General features: G+C 39.4%; 1 protein-coding gene across 2 annotated transcripts in view; it reads right to left on the bottom strand.

The window, feature by feature from the left end:
• The window catches only part of NEK5 (NIMA related kinase 5), a 28772-nt gene extending 10214 nt beyond the window's left edge, over positions 1 to 18558 (bottom strand). Inside the window, exons 1-13 of one of the 2 annotated variants that reach the window (XM_074815769.1) lie at positions 18431 to 18558; positions 16743 to 16880; positions 14872 to 14968; positions 13725 to 13822; positions 11683 to 11766; positions 11505 to 11575; positions 9107 to 9193; positions 7927 to 7981; positions 6233 to 6433; positions 6063 to 6144; positions 4843 to 4976; positions 1438 to 1631; positions 47 to 113 (exon numbers count right to left, since the gene is read on the bottom strand). In XM_074815769.1, the coding sequence (XP_074671870.1) occupies positions 47 to 113; positions 1438 to 1631; positions 4843 to 4976; positions 6063 to 6144; positions 6233 to 6433; positions 7927 to 7981; positions 9107 to 9193; positions 11505 to 11575; positions 11683 to 11766; positions 13725 to 13822; positions 14872 to 14968; positions 16743 to 16859 (1287 nt within the window). In that variant the 5' untranslated portion in view covers positions 16860 to 16880; positions 18431 to 18558. Of the gene's footprint in view, positions 1 to 46; positions 114 to 1437; positions 1632 to 4842; positions 4977 to 6062; positions 6145 to 6232; positions 6434 to 7926; positions 7982 to 9106; positions 9194 to 11504; positions 11576 to 11682; positions 11767 to 13724; positions 13823 to 14871; positions 14969 to 16742; positions 16881 to 17321; positions 17371 to 18430 lie in introns of those variants that run through there. The other variant, XM_074815770.1, reaches the window with a different exon arrangement.
• Between the last annotated feature and the right edge of the window lie 302 nt (positions 18559 to 18860).

Consider the following 18860-nt stretch of genomic DNA (forward strand, 5'->3'; position numbering starts at 1 on the left):
TCAGTTTCTTTTACAGATTTTTTTCTATGATTCAGTATTTATTTACCAGCTGTTTTTCCACTTTAATCTTGTACTGTCGGGCTTCAAAACGCCTTTGAAGATACTCTGCAGGCCTGAGAGAAGAAAGTGATGTTCATATACTACATCTTATTTCACAGACTCTGCTATCTTCTGCACAAATAATCCTCTACAGGTTCTATCACGTATGACAAACAGAGCTCTCTTTGTTCTACATGAATACATAAATATGAATAAAATATGTATAAATATGGAACAACAGTAAAATAACAAAACTGAAACATACCCACTTCAGGCATTCCCCTTCCTATTACTTCAGTTACATTAGCCTTTTGAAGAGTGCAGAAAAGTCCTTCTCCACCTTTTATTTCATAAATGGTATGTGAAAGTGTTAATGAAAACAAAGTTGTTTTTCCCAATCCTCAAAATGAGTGAAAATTGTCAGTATGGAGGTGTATATTCAACAACTTTTCCATTTCCTTTCTCCTCTGTGCCTAATTGTATCACCCTAACTTTGTGTTTATGTAGTTTTGTGGTTTCTAAACATTTACCTCTTTTTCTGATATAAAATAACCAGCAGTCACTTGTAAGCTCCCTGATTTCTATTTATTTTATTTCGTACCTTCAGAATCCACTTGTGCCCCAGGGAGCCAAACTGAATTGAGTTTTTCCTTAAATAAGGCACTAGAAACTCAGCTCAGACAAGATGTTCTAAACCTGATGATTCTTAACTGAAATATTCTAAACACTATTATTATATTTAATGAAAATTATTGATTCAGTCAACCTTAAAGGAAGGATTCTAAAGTAGGCAGCATTAAAAATTCCTTATCTTCCTTTCTCAAGGTTTTCAAAGCTCATCCACACCTGAAATGGCCAATCATGGGATAGACTGGCAGTCTCTAAAGTAATAAAAATGTTGTACCTCTACTTTGTAAGACAAAGGCTTTGAAGTAAACAAACTGCTGGGGAAAGGGTCTTATAACTGAAACCAAAATACAACCTCTGCAGGAAAAAAGCATTTTCATAGCCTGCCTCCCACGCTGTTCCCTCAAGTGAAGAACTGCCTTTGGTCTTTGTATCGTTCTGATCCTGGTGCAAAGGAAGGACAGTGTTTATCCTTGATATAATCAGAAAGTCTATAAAAAGCCTGTGTTTTACTTCTCACTGAATAAAATGCTGAGATTTGGGAGACATTTTGACAGTGGAATTTCAAACATCAGGACAATACATTCAGAAGAAACTTCTGGATAGACAGGGAGTTATGGTTCAATAAACTTATGTAAAAAAATATCAAAGACCAAGCGGAGAAGGAATTATACTGAATGAGCCATGTCCAGTGTTACCTAATCAGGAAGGCTGATAACTCAAAACATGCATAACAGTTCACTACTAATAAAAAGAGCAAGAAAGGTTTACCAGTCAGGTGGTGGGGGTGGAGGTGCCACTTGTCCTTTTAGTTTATAGTATTCCTCAACTCTTTGGCTGATGTGAGAAAGGTCATAACGTGCTTTCCTCTGCAAGTTGTCAAGCTTATCATAGTAATGACCATAATGGCCATGTACTCTAATACTTTCTGGCCTTTCTGCCATCTTAAATTTGGAGCTCTCTGGCTGAAAATATAATAAAGGATGTTCATTTACCTGTTCTCATTTGTATCAGTACAAGTTTGAATTAACTTCCTGTCCTTCTCCACAGTCTGAGTTGCACTATAATATAGTCTACAAAATAGTCAGTATAAGTTTCCCAAATCCTTTTAAATATAACCCAGAATCTTTCTAATTTCTCAGGGTATATGTCATCTTACCGTTGTCTTTTCCTTTTTCCACGTTCCATCGGCTCCTGTCATTAAGCAGCAGCCCATGTTGTTGTGCAAGTCAATCAGTATGGAGCTTGTACCCTGTAGTGTCTTTGCCCTAGAGTCCCTTCATTGTTCTGAAGCCTAAAGCACCGAATAAATTCCAGGAGAATCTTATTTTGACATGTGAGAGCAATGAGAATCTGGGATGTAGTTTTGGGCAGTATACACATTGACTGCTGCTTTCAGGGGAGCACTGTGCTACATGTCACCATCTCTTTGATTATGTGCCTGTGGGAGCTTGCCTTTCATTTCTCAAAGTCCTCACTGTGATGAAACAGTATTTCTACTTTGTGACAAGACTGTCTTTTCCATTTCTTATAAGAACAATGGAGAGAGTGTGATCATCTAGCTGCCACTGCATGATATAAAAGAAGTGCGATAAGACATTCACAAACTTTTCCATGGTGGGAGACTAAAAACCACTACATGTTGTGAAGAAAAATGCTGAATTTGGTTTATTTTCTTACATAAATTAAAAAGCATCTAAGTATCCCTTCTTTAGACAGTAAATACATTAACTAATTTTCCCTGTTTTCCTTCTTAGAAACATGAAAATAGGCTCATCTACCTACAATATAATCCAGATTACAGTAGAATATAAATTCCTATCTATACAAGAAGAAAATTTTCCACTGACAATAATGCTCCTGAGGAAGAGGTAACCCCAAAATGTGTTTATCTTGTCCCTCACTGAAATAAGTTTTACAGCATGGTATTCAGAAGCATGGCAATTCCAAGCAATAGGGAGAACAAATTAGGTCATCTAAATAAATGTAAGAGGGTTGAAAACTGTGACCAGTGAAGCAGGTGCCCTGGTGGCACAGGCCATGGAAAAGGCTGAGGTACTGAATGCCTTCTTCATCTCAGTCTTTACTAGAAAGACCAGCTTTCAGGAATCCCAGCCCCTGTGACTAGGGGGAAAGTCTGCAGCAAGGAAGACGTACTCTTAGTGGAAATGTTAGGAAACATACTGGACAAATGCAAATCCATGCACCCTTACGGGATGCACCCACAAACACTCAGGGAGCTGGCAGATGTCATTGCAAAGCCATTCTCTACTATCTTTGCATGATCATAGCGGTGACTGGGAGAAGTGCCCAAGGACTGGGGGAAAGCGAATGTCACTCACATCTTCAAAAAGGGCAGGAAGGAGGACCTAGGAAACTACAGGCTGGTCAGCCTCACCTTAATGCCTAGCAAGGTGATGGAAAAACTAATCCTGTAAACCAGGCACATTAAGGACAAGAAAATCATCAGGAGCAGTCAGCATGGATACATCAAGGGTTAAGTCATGCTTCTACAATGACAAAACTGGAAGGAGTGGCTGATACACCAGAGCGTTGTGCTGCCATCCAGAGGGACCTCAACAGGTGGAGAAATGGGCTGACTGGAACCTCACAGAGTTCAATGAGGGAAAGTGCAAAGTCCTGCACTGTGCACCAGTACACACTGGGGGCCACCCAGCTGGAAAGCAGCTTGGCAGAAAAGGACCTAGGTGTCCTGGTGGACATCAAGTCAACCATGAGCCAACAATGTACCCTTGCTGCAAAGAAGGTGAATGATATCCTGGTCTGCATTAGACAAAGTATCGCCAACAGGATGAGGGAGGTGATCCTTCCCCTCTACTCAGCACTGGTGAGGCCACTCCTGGAGTGTCCAGTGCTGGGCTCCCCAGTACAACAGAGACAGGGACATACCGGAAAGAGTCCAACAAAGAGCCACAAAGATGATTAAGAGACCAGAGCACCTCTCCTATGAGGAAAGGCTGAAAGAGTTCAGACTCTTAAGCCTAGAGAAGGCTCAGGTGAGATCTTATCAATATATATAGATACCTGAAGGGAGGGCAGAAAGAGGAGGGAGCCAGGCTCTTTTCAGTGGTGCCCAGTGACAGGACCAGAGGCTGCAGTTCTGGGAACCCCACAAGACTCTACCATCAGTTAATCCACCGTAACTGCACTGTGCAATTACTGCTGGGAGGTCCCAGATCCTAAACGTGCTTTGCTCTGCGTTCACCAGCATGTACTACATGCTCCTGAACCAAGTAAGAGGCTGAAGACAGCATACAGCTGATACCCAGAGTGAGAAAAGAAGGAGGTGGAAAATGATTGAGGGACACAAATGGTTGTGAAGAACCAGAGTGTCGGGGTTACCATTAGCCGGGGTCCTTATTTCTCCATGCAGGAACAGGAACGACACAACACCAATGTGATGATCAGATCGTCCATCTTTTTTTTTCCAGTCCTAGTTACATTTATATCCTACTAAGTTCCGTACACGCACTCATCTATCTTCTAATAGGCTACAGGTCATCTACACGCGCTGTTCACGCGCCTCTACAAGCATTTGCATTGGTTAATTGCAATTAGCACGTAAAGCCCAAAACTTGCCAAAAACTCCCCTGTCTCATACCCTGTTTTGCTCAGACTTGTGTGCTTTTGCTGACCACAGGTGTTTCTCACTTATCTGCTATCTTGTGTGTTTTTGCCAGCCTTATTTTGCTGGCCTTGCTTCATCCTTGCATTCTTCTGCCCGCACTAACTTTCCCCCAGCGCGGCCCAGACTCCTACACCGGAGTTTGTTGTAATAGTATCTGAGACAAGGGCAATGGGTGCCAGTGGTTTTGCCCATGAAGGGTTGAGGTAAGAGAATCAGTGTATTTGGACCTATAGCAAAAATGCAAACAGAGTTTATTTGCCTTTGTGCAATGTAAATGCAAAGCGTGACTGATTCCTTTTGTTACAAAGGACCATACTTAAGCAGCCAAAATTCAGTGTTTCCCACTTATGTTTTCTAAAACACCTCTTCTGAGCCTTCAGGAGTGTTTAACTGTTTCCACTGACTTAGTGTAGGCATTAAGCTGAATTTAATACATCTCGATGAAGCCTTTTAAAGGGTATTTTCTAAGAGCGGGAATTTGCCTTTTGAAGTTTATTAAATATTAAGAGAATGTGGATGCACAATACCTGAAAAATAGGCTGTTGCCCTCTCGAAGGAGGTTTCCATTCATTTCTTTGAAATAATTCCTGTTTGACAGGTACCACCATTTCAGATTCTGGAGGAACTTGGTCCTGGACTCTCCTTTTTTGAAGTCTGTGTGCTTTTTAACGATAACAGATTAAAAGGTTACCTTCTGTGCTCTCTACATGATTAACGATAATGTAGTTGCAAACCATAGTAGGGTGCATACAGCTAATGCTGACAGTCTGGGCTAACAAACACTCTTTATGTCCTTTCATCATCATCATCACCATACTTCACACTTCCTAGGCATTTTGCCCTTCATTCTTAGAATGACTTTTTGGAAAACGTTATGATTTAATGCACTCAAATAAAGTGGATCTTATTGACTAGTTTTGCAAAGAAGCACACTAAATAAAAGGAAGGCCTCTATAAACTAGAATGCTGATTTGATGCTAGTACCAAGAACAGAAAACAGGCCTGATTCTTTGGCTCAGATTTCATTGGAGGTTAGGTGTCTACCTGCTTAGGCATTCCCTTTCTAAACCTAGCCCTCAGTATTCTACAAATCACTAGACAATGTTGTAGTCCTTGGGAAATGCTGAAATACGTTCAGCAGTTCATACAGACATACATACCATTTAGTCGCATCCATGTTTTCTAAGAATGCGCAAACACAATCTGATCTATCAATGAGCACTAAACCAAATAGAGTTCATTGTCTCTCACAGCTTAATCTAATTTATAATATTATGTAAAATACATTTTTATTATTTTGTAAAATACCATGAAGCAAGTTTTGCAAGATTTTTATATTTTTGCACATAGCTTGGCAAAATGAAGTAAGGATGTTTGTCATGTGACAGAACTACACTGCATCTAAACTAAAGCCTCTCAGTTTTGTAAATTCTGTTCTTAAAAGAATTAAGATTAACATTTCAGCACGTTCCTATGGCAGCTTTTTTAGCTGAACATTGCTAATGAGCAGGTCTTAAAGTTGTCTTTTCTCAAACAGAACAGCAATACTGTTTCTACTGTTGCAGTTCCCTCCTCTTTTTATTTTCAACTTTGTGTGAAACTCTTGTGTCCAAATGTGCCTGAAAGACTGCTGGACAAAGTTATAGCCATCAAGTATATCATAACTAACATATCTAGTTATCTATAATATCTATATATATCTATAGATAACTATCATAACTAGTGTACAACTAATGTTAAATAATACCTTGTATCAGCTTGGCTCCAGGCTGTGATTCTGAAGGCCTTTTTCTATGTATCACAGTGTGTCCAAGTTCTTCCTGTGATATCTGTAAGCAAAAAGGTATCTGATAGAACTGTTTATAGTACTCTGATATACATTTTTACTCTCAGCAAGCAGCAGTAAAAGGCACTCACCTCAGGGGGTAAATACCTGAGAACGAGCTTCTGCAAGAAGGGCTTCCTTAGAATAGAGCTGATAGATGGTCGATCTCTTGGAGATATTTTAAACAACTGGGAAATTAATATCCTCAATTCATATGAATAGTTGGGAGACACTGGGTGAAAATGTCCTCTGCAGATCTTCAGGACCAGCTGGTGCAAACTATTGCCTTCAAACTTAATCAATTAAAACAGTAAAAAGAAGACAGTAAGTACTGCTGGTTGGAAACGATGGACTAGACACTCCAACTTGAAAACAGGTACTTGATGACAGAAGCCCTATGCTATGCAATCTCTTCACAAATCCCTTCTCGCTATCCATAGATTGCTGTGGAAAATTAATATAACTACTCTGATTGTATTTTCTGGTTACGTTCTCCTGTTTCAGTTGCACAACTCAGCAGGTCTGATAGCTTTTGTACCTGGAAGAGTTTTATTCATACTCTGCTGTCATACAGTAGCAACTTTTCCAGAATGAAACATGATTTATTTTGCCAAAAACTGTTCAACAGAAACCTGCATACATACTATCTTCACAGTGTTCACCTTCAAAACCTCACTCCACACAATTTAGCCTCTGTGTTCTGTGTTCTCTCAGGAACCAAGGTATAATCTCTGATTTTTTTAACAATTGATGCTACTCAGATAACTCAGCCCTCTCAGTTCAGCAGATCTCTTAACAGGTCAGCATCAATATAGTTTTAAGGGCCTTAGACAGGAAAAACTAATCTTGAAAGCAGCTTCTTTCTAAAATTGCCATTTTATTTACTTGAGTATTTTGAAGGTGTTGTAACCAAAAGTTGCCATAGCTTCATTCGCATTTCCTGTCTACATCAGCATCTAGTCCCTGCCTTCAAATAAAACAAAATGGGCAGCAATACAGAATACAACAGCTTACATTCATAAGAAGTAATCCTAATGTTTTCTCATTTTGTGAAATCTGGAATTTTTCTCAGCAGTATCCCCTTGCTCTCAGCTCAGCACAAGTGCTCTCCCTATCAGTGATGCTCTGCCTTCTCCTGCATCCAAGCTCAGCAAAAGGTCAACTTCTGCTGGCCCCAGGAATCCGATTATTTTCCTGTTGTCAGGATTAGTATCTGTTGTGTTCCCCTCTCCACATAATACTCACAGGCTGAGGATTATCTGAGGCTCAGATCAGGCTGAGGACAACACAGCTTCCTGAAGATGCTATCTGTTATCTTTTGACATAAATGTGCTTCCAGACAAAACTAAAACTTTATCAAGATGCCTCTGAGGACTCAAAATGCTTGCCAGGGAAATGTGGATTTCAAATTCTTTAGTAAGTAAAGATTGGTATTTTCAAATAAAAATTAGTAAAATTATATGCCTAAAGCCTAACCTTTAAGTTTGGCTTTAATTCTTTAAATTGTTTATCTGCCCCTTCAAAAAGTTTTGCACTTATTAAAGAGTAAATGTATGCTTGAGATGTGTGTGCGTATAAACTGTGGAAATACAACGTAATACATTGTATTTTAGTATGCACAAAACAGATACAATAATGAAAAATGAAACACTGGCAGTCATTCTTTTATATCAATAAGTAAATTGAAAGTAATTCTAGCAGCTGCCTATAAATACTATTATTACTACAGTTTTTGCAGGCTATCTGTTTTAATAGTATGATATTGATCTGATTCTATGGTACTTACAGGATGCTTTAGTGCACATAGTTCATAAAGTACACAGCCAAGAGACCAAATATCTCTGTGAATAAAAAGTAATTAAAATTTCAGGGAAAAGACTATAATATTTTCATACATGTAATCAGTACCTATCCTCAGCTCTCAAATTTATTAACATTATTCCATCACAGATTAAAATTGGTGCAACTTTAAATTTTTCTTAGGACGCACTGAAAATAACAACCTGAAATTTCTTTCTAGTTGTGGTACCAATGTTTCTACAATACTCAACTAGGTACTACAATTATCATTGGACAAGGCACATGACATAGAGAATGCCTGGTTAATACTCCTAGCAGGGTGAAGGGCAAAGCTATCTCTGGCTGACTTGATAGTTAAGGAGACAGTAAGGGAGTAAACTTGTGTGAATAGCAGCTTAGATCTGAGATGCTAGTCTGGGTTCCAGGATATTTGGTGTTGACCACGTCCCACACACAGAGAAGGGGCTCTAGCTCACTCAGCACCTGACTTTTCGTGCTTCTCTTCTTGTTATTTTGGTATTTTGAGTTAAGCCTGAGTGAGCCTTTATAATTCTCAGACCTATTTGTCTTTCCTGCAGGTGACTACTGCAAAATTCCAGAATTGCCAACCTAGCAGCTTTCATTTTAGTGTATTTTTATAAATCATAAATGAGTGTATCAAAAAGTCATAAACTCGGAACTGAAAAGAGCCATACTTGCATTGGTTGCTACACATTGGAAACACAGACAGAAATGTAGTATTTGATGGAGAACCAGATAAAGCAAAGGAAAAAAATTCTATTTTACATTTCATGCTACTACTAACAAGGAGTATTAAAAGAAAATGAGATTAAGCTTTAAGTTTACAGTACAAATAATTTTATAAAAACAAATATATAATTATGTTAAGCCTGTAGATTAATCGCAACAAATGAATGATTGCTATACTCGGGACACTGTGAGTCAAAATACAACTGACAGTGTTGTATAGTATAACATAGTTGTTGTATATGTGATTGATGCACCTAATAATTGTACACGATAATACAGAACTTCACGAAGGGTGACACGTGAAATTCCTGGTGCTCTGCAGAAATACTGATTTAAACCATGATATTACTAAAATAAGTTCTCGCATGCCTGCATGACCTCATGCACAAGTGTATGAAGGAAAGACAGAGACTTACGTTTTATTATTATATGGTCGATTTTCACAGATCTCAGGTGACAGATAATAGGGGGTCCCTACACAGGTATGGGCAAACTCCATAGTGCTAATGAAAAACAATGAACAAAAAGGCTTACGCATTCAAAAAGTTTACAAGCAATTGAACTAGAGGCTTCTGTGCCCCAGCTGAATAGCCCATGGGGGACATTACTTTTGCCCTCCAGTAGTTGAATAATGGAACACCCCAAGAAAAAGTAAAGTATTTCCCAATTCTGTGTAAAAATGACCAACTGTTTTAATAGTGGAGACCATTTGTACTTCAACAGAAAGCACAAGAATTCTCTTTTCCCCAGTTTTCACCAGCATTGTAATCAACATTTTCAAGGAATGTTTACCATTAACACAGAACTCTGAAAGTTGTCAAACACACAGCAAAACATTAGAAGTCTCTAACATACTTATTGAACTAAGAATATCGTAGGTGGTAGTCAGTCACACAAGCCAGAAACAGTGGAAGGAAGTGCTGCCCAGAAACTAAAGCAGGAGTAAATGAGTTCTAGATCCATCTTTGCTGCTGACTTGTGAAGGTGTAGCCAAATAGCACCGGTTGCATTCATTTCACTTGCTTTTAGATACCTGCACTATGGATGTCATCAAGAGTCACTGAGAAGTCAGTGGAGAGAAACAGGTACTCACAGAGTGTGATCCCTCTCTATACTAGATGCCAATAGAAGTTGTAAGTTACACTCTTTATAGAGTATATGAAGTCTGAGGTGCCACAGACACCTAACTACAAGTAAGTGGACACTACTGCATTTTGAAGTGGAGAATGGAGATGACAATGTCTTTGTATCCCCAGGGGAGGAGGAAAAGAGAGCCTGAGAAACTTAATTCACTTGTTATATAAGGAAAAGTACTATCAAGCTCCAATTATTTCATTGTATAAGCCTATTAAATACTCTTTAAAATGTCTGTACTTGGACATTCAACTTCTGAGGTCTACTTCCTATCTGCTATGTACTATTCTGCTGTGTAGGAGCAATCCTTAAAGCAATTATTCCCAGAACACTTCTGAAGGTAGGCACTTTCTACATAAGTAGTTTACACATGGAGAGTTGAGGCACTGATAGTAGGTCCATGCTTCACAAAAAACACACCACAAAGGTACGAGAGCTGGCAGAGACTGCAGCTAGAACAACGATACCCATGGCATATCCCTGGCAACGAGAAGGCTTGGATCAAGGTAGGATCCAAACATGCATTCAATCGAATACACTCCAACTCTTAGCAAGGCTTCCTAGCTCTGATGCACCACTGAACTTGCAAAGTTATGTAGGCCTAAATCCAAAGCCAATCTGATGCAGCCTTGAAATTACATGTTCTGTATGTCCATGTGAAGAATGCATAAAGATACCCAATACATGTACACAGTTAAGTACATCTGAAGAGTATAAGTACATATGAGAGAGATATCTATGATGGTTAAAGTTATCTGTTCTCCTTACCGATGCTGTGTAGACAGAAATGTGGTTAAACTTACACCGGCTTAATTTAGGAAAAGTTTTAACAAGTGAGTTGCAGCAGGTGGAGTACAAAGAATCTGAGAAGGACTGATACCAGTGGGATAATCTACAAAATTATCAACAGGGGAACTCACCTTTCAACACAATGTTGAATTAAATTATGGACCTTCCTTGCCACAATATCCTGCCAAGGTCAAAGATAATCAAACAGCTCAAAAAGAGATCAAATTCAAACACTGTCCTGTTGTTAGCATGCATCCTGGCATGTTTTGGCCACACCAAAAAGCACTCTCCTAGACAACAGCTGGCCACTATGCAGGATAGGCCAGCCTTATCCCCAGAGTCAGAAAGGATAAGGCCACCCTCTTTGGGAGAACAGAGTTTAGCCATACAGATGCAAGCCATGCTGTGCCATGCCATTTACTCTCAGGCCAAGAGAGTGGGTTCTGGACCTTTTAAAAAAATTACTATAGGCACAGTGTTGGAGAACATACCAAAAAAATCTGTACAAACTCTTTTCTCATACTCATTCCTAAGTTTTTAACACTCTTCACCTTCTTTTTTATGAGGCACCAGAAACAATTATCAACAGCTGCAGCAGCAGGAGCTGTGCCTCCAGAATCTCTTTATGTCAGTTCCACAGAGAGTAGGGAAAGATCCCCACCCTATGTCCTGTACATTAACAGTTACTAGGCTAGATACATCTGTGGTGTCATGCAGGACCTCATGTTTTAGGACAACAGAAAAAAAATGTAGTGCCAGACAGACCCTTTGCGTCCCAGACCTCTTGAACAAGCACAGTCCACAAATAATTTGCACATTCAGGTTGCGTTCTGAACATTTAGAAACAGTCTCATTTGGTGTAGGTCACAGATAATTAAAAAAGGTGCTTACCTGTTCAACTGTCTTGCTATGCCAAAGTCCCCAAGCTTTGCTATCCTTCCATTATTGCTAAGAAAAATGTTCTGCAAATAAAAACAAAACTGATATGTGAAAATGAAACATGGCAGAGCTTCTTAAGCATATCTTTTACAAGACAAAACCACCCCCTTTCCAGTGCCAGTTTTATTACCTGTGCCTTTACATCTCTGTGTAAAATCTTCTTGTCATGAATATACTTCAAGCCCAAGGAGATCTGCACAAACCAACTCAGAATCTGCAGTGAAAGATAAAGGGAACAGATATCTATAAATCTGTGTGACTCTAATGTCCAATGGGGTACCTTACTGAAGTATGTAAAAGACAACAACAAAATCTAAAATATGAAGAGCATATACAGTATAAAATAGTAATAAATAATATTTTTCAAATTAATGCCATAGTCTTTTCCTTTCCTTTTTTAGTGCTGTCACAAATGGAAATAGATACCTGCTCCACTTTCCTTATCCCCACCAAACTTTCACTGACTGTTACAGGGTGAGTACTCGAACAAGGACTGAAGAATCAAGTCAAAGGACAGTAAGAATACCAGACCTTTATTTAGAAATGAGTAAGTTCAACTAACAGCTTTGACAACAACAATTGGAAAGTGTCTTCTTAATCCTCAGTGGTGGAAGTCATACCACCCAGTATTATATTTGTAGTCTTACCAAATGTGGTCCAGAAAAAAAACAGAAACAAAGGATGAAGGGCTGAAATGTGGTGAAAGAAAGGAGCTATGAAGAAACTTACATAATAAGTAAGCACACAAATTCATCATTTATCCTTGACCCAGTACAGCTTTTAAACATATATTTAACTTCAAATATACATGTGTTTTCTTGAATAAGGACCTTCTGACTTAATTCAGAAACAAAAGTACACTGTCCTTATACGCTTCTCTATTTAGGAAAACTGGTGGTCAAAGACTTCAATTCAAGTAATAATCTTCTATTTGTAAAGCTTCACATTAAGCAGATGATTTCTTGAATAGGGCTGATGCCACAAATGAGACTTTCTTAGCCATACATTTCAAAATATAAAGATATTTTAACAACATTATGTTAAATTGGGCAATTTGCTTTTCTTTCTTGATTGGCAGATGTATCTTTAGTTTCTATAGTCCATTCTTCTGTCTGTACTTCCTTTGCCTTTCTTTAGGTATGTATTATTCTGTCTTGTTGTCAAGGGGTTTGTGTGTGTTTGTTCTTTCTTTTGTGTTTTCATGATCTGTGGTTTTGTCCTCTCTCTATTTTCTCTCATGTTCTCTACCTTTAGTATGACTCCCAATAGGATCTTAGAATTCATTATTACTGAAGCAGTAATTCACTTTCAACTAACTTCTATGCTAAGGAGTTCTTCATTTACTACTAAAGCAAAAAGATAAGTCACAATACTTCTTTCTTTTTTCCACTTTTATGCTTTAGAATATATTCCCACTAACAGGTTGGATACTATCTAGTTTTTAGGTAAATTTTTATTGTACCTGCAAAAGTAGAAGACTGTGCATGATTAAATAACCTCAGAGTTCAGTACACTAAGTCAGATACATAAGAGAACATTTTCTTCAGAAAGTTAAGAGTTAGTAAAAAAATAAAGGAATAAGTAAGGAATAGTGAGAAATTCTGTTTCTGTGAATTGCAATACCTATCATACTCACCTATTTACAAAATAAAATATATGTGAACATGGTCCAAAAGCAGTCATATGTCTGGGCTTGTTTCTCTGTGCTGGGTTAACAATTTAAACAGCATCAGAGAAGTCCTGACCCAAACTAAATGGATGAGAGATTTACCATTGTACCATTGATGTCACTATAAAGCAGGATATGCCATGATGCAGACAGCATAAACAAATGAGGAATTTGTATATAATATATCCCCCCATAATTCTAAAACACCATTTAAAAAAAAGTCTTTATGGCTTAATAGGTACACTACTAATAAAAAATACATCCACAATGGAAGGAGCAATGGAAGGGAGGGGGGATAAAAAGGGCATCAAAATACTACTAATTAATTAAGACCTTAAAGCAGTGTAAAAAGCAAACTTTCAATTCCAATTAAAATTACCAAAGTTTCTTTAAAACATTCTATTATTTTAACAGCCCAGAAAAGAAACAGTAGCTAGTACTGGATAATTCAAACCATGTGGTTTATATAATATATTCTTTCCTCTAAAGATAACTTCTTTCACCTGGTCCTCGTCAAACAGCACTCCATGCTGCATATTTATCCGCTTCATTAAATCTCCACCATCACAGTATTCCATCACAATATATAGCTTGTTCTTTTCTGAAAGAAAAAGTATAATTTTTCCTTTATTGTTTTATTACTCATTAACACAGCAATAAATTCTTTTTATTTTATATGGTCCTTCTTTCAAAAGGGAGTAGTTAATCCTCTACCTACTCCTCCATTTCAAAGAGTAATGGAGAAAAAACGGATACTTCCAGTGAAACCTGATGCAAAACTAAGACATGAAAATATATTTAAGTGGAGATTCACCAGAATATTAAACACATGAGAAAACCCTCAAGAGGCCAGACTGATAGAAAGACAGATGTTCTTACAAGGAATGCTTAGCAGAATGCTTCATAGTTGGGATCGTTCTGCAATAATACCTAAGTATACAGTTAGGCTTAGGGAAAAGTTTAACAGTAGACAGTGCTCAAACAGTAGAAACAAACAGCAGGGGCTACTTAATATGGAAACTCACCCTATTCCTACCCCTCTGGGGCCCAGAAAACTATCAGATTTATGTGTCTCTTAAAACTTTTACAGTTCTGATCACAGAAAACAAATTGAACGGAAGCTGTAACTATAGCATTCATTACATGAGGCATTGCTTATGACAGATGTCAACAGGAAATACAAATATAGGGAATTAGCTTTTATGGAGAACAGACTTCCTTCTACCTCTTTTGGTCCTGAAGAATTCTGCATCCTTGAGTGATACTTCAAAATATGGCTCAAGACACAAGACCAACAGGACCTATTTCTTGCTATACTCAAAAACTCTCTTCTTCTATTGAAACTCCTAGAAAAGTCTCATTAAACTCTGGACTCCTATTGAAGATCAAGATCAAAGTTCAGCTCAAGCAATGCAGTCACCCCAGGATCTAGCATTCATGCCACAATACCTTAGGTCCCACCCACACACATACAGAGGGCAAGTGATGACTGAATTTGATACCTCATGTTCATTTTTAGGAGTTGGGACCTGTCCCCACTGGTGGGTAAAGGGTTGGGGACAGGCTTAGGGTTGGGCAATATTAACAAGGTAGGTTTTGCTGCCTTCCACTCCTATAATCACAAATAAAACAAAAATCTTAAAAGTAAACCTTGCAAAGAAGCATAGAAGGTTACAATATTTGCATGCTTCATCTTGGCCAGAAGAATGACTTCTTTCTGAGAGGCTTCCTTTTCTTTCACAGGCATCTACAAAGAATTAAGAAACTATATGCTAGCAATGATATATTTAACTCTTTTCAAAAATACTTGCATCATTATCAAACCATTCCCGCAAATAGAAAAACACTGTGTACCCAGGTGATGCAGAAATATTATAAAATATGATGTATGTATAATGTAAAATATCAGTTTGCAGTATACGCTTGGAAATATATTGGAACATTACCGAAGTCAAACCAAATTATGACATTTTACAAACAGGCAAATGTATACCTTTAAACTTTTTACACAAATGCTATTGCTAAGCTAGCTGATGAATAGAGTTAAACTCTAAAGTTAAACTTCCCTTAAGTATTTGAAGAATAAGAGTCTAGATGATTCTGTATTCTTAATATGGATGATCTTGGAAGAATAAAGTAAAAAGAAAAAAAGTCCTTCATCTTACTGGCATTATGAGTTCTTGAAACATTTCGGGCAAACTCTTTGCCCTGTTACATTAAATGAAAAACTTCTATTTGGTTCATTGTGATTACATCAATCTTACTTTAAAATTCATGTCTGATTATCCATCCATCAAAATGTCCTCTTGTATTTATAAAAAGTTTCTTACCCTCATTCTTAGGAAATAATTTTGAAACATAATCCTCAAAGATTCAAAAATCAGAAAGTGAATGAAACACACTCTATCATAAAAAAAATCTTATGACTTCAAAGTAGTAATTTTCTGTATCCAGCTCCTGATTGTTGAACAAGTAGGATCCACAATAATATTTTATTAACTTCCATTTTTCTATTTTGCGTACATCAAAATCTAAGATTAGAAATGCATGGGTTTTATTGGTCATGAGCATAGAGAGAAACTATTTTTTTATTTAGCTGTCATTACTAGCATATAATTTTTTCTGGGTTTGAATCTGGAAGTTATACAGCTCTTTCTAGAACTAATGTATAAAAATTTATTCATCTATTATAATTCCCTAATATATTAGAAATTCACTAGTGTGGCCCAGAATAGCAAAAGACCCCTCAAAAACACATAGGCACTCACTGAAATTTACTGCTGAAACCCATGTGTTGAAATCACAGGGAGTTTAATTGCCTGTCTCTCTGGAACTAGATACAGGAGTGGTACTCCTCTGATACTTCAGCTAGTGACCCTAGCCTGCCTCTGCAGTCAACAGAAGGAAAGAGCGCTTTTATGCTCTGATTCAGCTCATTCTAAAATAGAAGTCTAAAACACACACGATCAACAGCTTCCTAAAAAGCTGTATTTCTCTTGTTCTCCTACAAAGGGAGTCTAGCCAAGCAGCTCAGATGCTAACAGCTACAGAACAGAAAATTAAAATTAGATGAGATGAATCAAGCTACCATAAACATAAATGAGAACTGGAAAGACTCCATTTTGAATTGCTCATGTCTGAAAATATGGATGTGGAAAAAAAAAGGAAATAAAAAAGTTTAGAGAAATGTATCACAAAATTGTGGTTTGCTATTTCAGTGGCAATAGTTTCACTGTAGTTGAATCATCTATTATAAAATTTGAATTAGGTAGTGTTATGCATTGTAGGTAGAAGCTCTGAAAGGAACAAAAATGCAGTAAAAGGTAAACGGTTAATAGCAAAATACATTTTGTCTGTGCTTGTAAAATCACTAAATTAGCAAAGAGTAGTCTTCAGAAAGTTTATATAATCAAGATGGAACTACAAAGGAGATAAAACATAAGCCAAGTTCATACCCTAGCTAAATGCAATTAGCAGTCAGGTAAGTAACAGTCATTATCATTCAGGTTTTGTTGTTTTACCTTAGTTAAATTGATCTCTTTGATAACACACTGCTCGTTATCCACTTTTCCTTTTGCCAAGAATATTCTGCCAAAAGATCCTTCTCCAATTTTTTTAATGATTTCATATTTATCCATGATGTTGTCTTAAAGTAGTGTCTAAAATAAAAAAGGCCCGAAATTAGTATTGCAAATAGTCAGTGCTGTAACATCTGAGTTTGTGCTACTGAAATAGACGCTACCTTGTAAGACTGTCATTTTTATCACATTTTTATTACATTTTGTCGCATTTTTATTACTGCTGCTGATTATTCCTAAAAATTTCATCTCCTGGAAGTCTGCAAATGATTGCAGATCTGAACTTTCAATAAGCATCAAGTTTATGAGTGTCTCATAAAGAAAAGCTTGAAGTTTAGTCCTAGTACACCCTAAAGTTAAAACATGGGAAGGCAGTAGAAAGAACTATGTAAGATTATGGTATGATTTTGGAAAGCCTGACTCATTATTTCCAGAAGTTAACAACACTGCATAATATTAAAATAACTTTTAATGGAAAAAATATATTTAATGTTGATTTAGTTTAAACTAATGTGATCTAACGTTGGTAGCAAAACGAAAATCCATTGCATTTTGCAGGAGACCACAGTCAAGTGCAGTCGAGCATTAGTAGTCATCTGGAAACCTCTGGCAAAAACGGTAATGCCACTGGGTACTTGCAACCTACCTGTAAGCAAAGTAACACATCTAAGTATGAGCAAGCACTATAAAACTGTTCTTATTAGTTGGCCTGAGTTTCAGCAAGGGAGATTTGCTAAGATACTAGAAGGCCAGGCTACCTCGGGAGCCCGTGCGGCCTCCATGACCGGCCCTTCCTGAAGGCCACTTCGACAGCGCAGGCAGGGTGTCCTCCAGGCATTTATAATTTAGGTATTTGGGACAACGCCAGCTCCTGTTCGCAGTCACTGGTGAGAAGCAGCCCCTCGGGACAGCCGGGCCTCTCACACAGGCGCGACGAGCTGTCCCCGGGCAGGGGTGTGCTGCCCGCCACGGCCCGGGCCCCTCACCCACCAGCCTGCTTCTCCCCGCCCAGGGCCCGGCCTCTGCCGGCAGCGCAACGGCAGCGGGGCGGTGAGGGCGGCAGGGCCAGACCTCAGGCAGGGCGGCGGGGCTCGACTGCCACCACCCGCCGCGGGGGGCGGTGGAGGCGGCCACCGCCCCCCTCGCAGCAGGACCCACGCAGGATCCCGGGCGGTGGGCTACACCCTCCTGCAGGGGGGCCGGGACGGAGGCACTCAGGTGGCACGGGGAAGGGAAGCCGGCGGGGGAGCCGCTCTGCTGGCCGCGCCGGCGGATGGCCATCGGCCGCCCTTCCCGCGCCGCCTGTGGTGCCGTCGCCATGGCCACCGGGCGCGCCAGGAGGGCAGCCCTTGGCGGTGTCCCCCTCCCCTGCGGCCCGGCCCGGCCCGGTCCGGCCCGGCCCGGCTCGGCCTGGCCAGCCGCCGGGGGACGCGATACCTGCGTGCTCCCGGCCGCCTCCGGAGCCCCCACGGGCAGGAGGAGGAGCCCTCCCCGGGCTCCGCGCCCCCTCCCCGGCAGAGGTGTGGCGTTTGAAGCGGTGCGGCGGCCGCAGCCAGGGCCGGAGCGGCTGCCGGGGACGGCGAGGGCCCGTCGGAAGGAGCAGGAGCCTATTTCCCTCACGCAAACCGCACCTTCCTCCCACGACGAGCGTCTTTTGCTTTGGGTGGTCAGTAACAGAAGTAGGGTGGACCAAAAGAAAATCTCGACTGCCTCAAGTTCTTGAATGCTTGGCAGAGCCTCACGTACCAGCTATGTGCACATGGGAGGCGCGGTATGAAATGGCTCAGTATCAAATCCACAGATTTCCTAAAGCTTTTCTTATGTGTTATTCTCTAATACTATTTATTACATGGACACAGTCCAGAACAACTTCCCCGGGAGAACTCTGCTGGGAGTGTTTTGGCTTTCCGCTGCCATGCCTCTCTTGAAAAATGACTATTCAGTACCCAGTAGCCAGCACAGAGCACAAATGTGACATTGCCCATAATGCTTTCTGCAGCAGAAGTGTGTCTACTTATCAAAATTGGAAAATTCGTCCTTATGAACAAATTAGCTTCCTTC

Source organism: Strix aluco, chromosome 2 (genome assembly GCF_031877795.1).
Source record: "Strix aluco isolate bStrAlu1 chromosome 2, bStrAlu1.hap1, whole genome shotgun sequence".
Taxonomy (NCBI): Eukaryota; Metazoa; Chordata; class Aves; order Strigiformes; family Strigidae; genus Strix; species Strix aluco.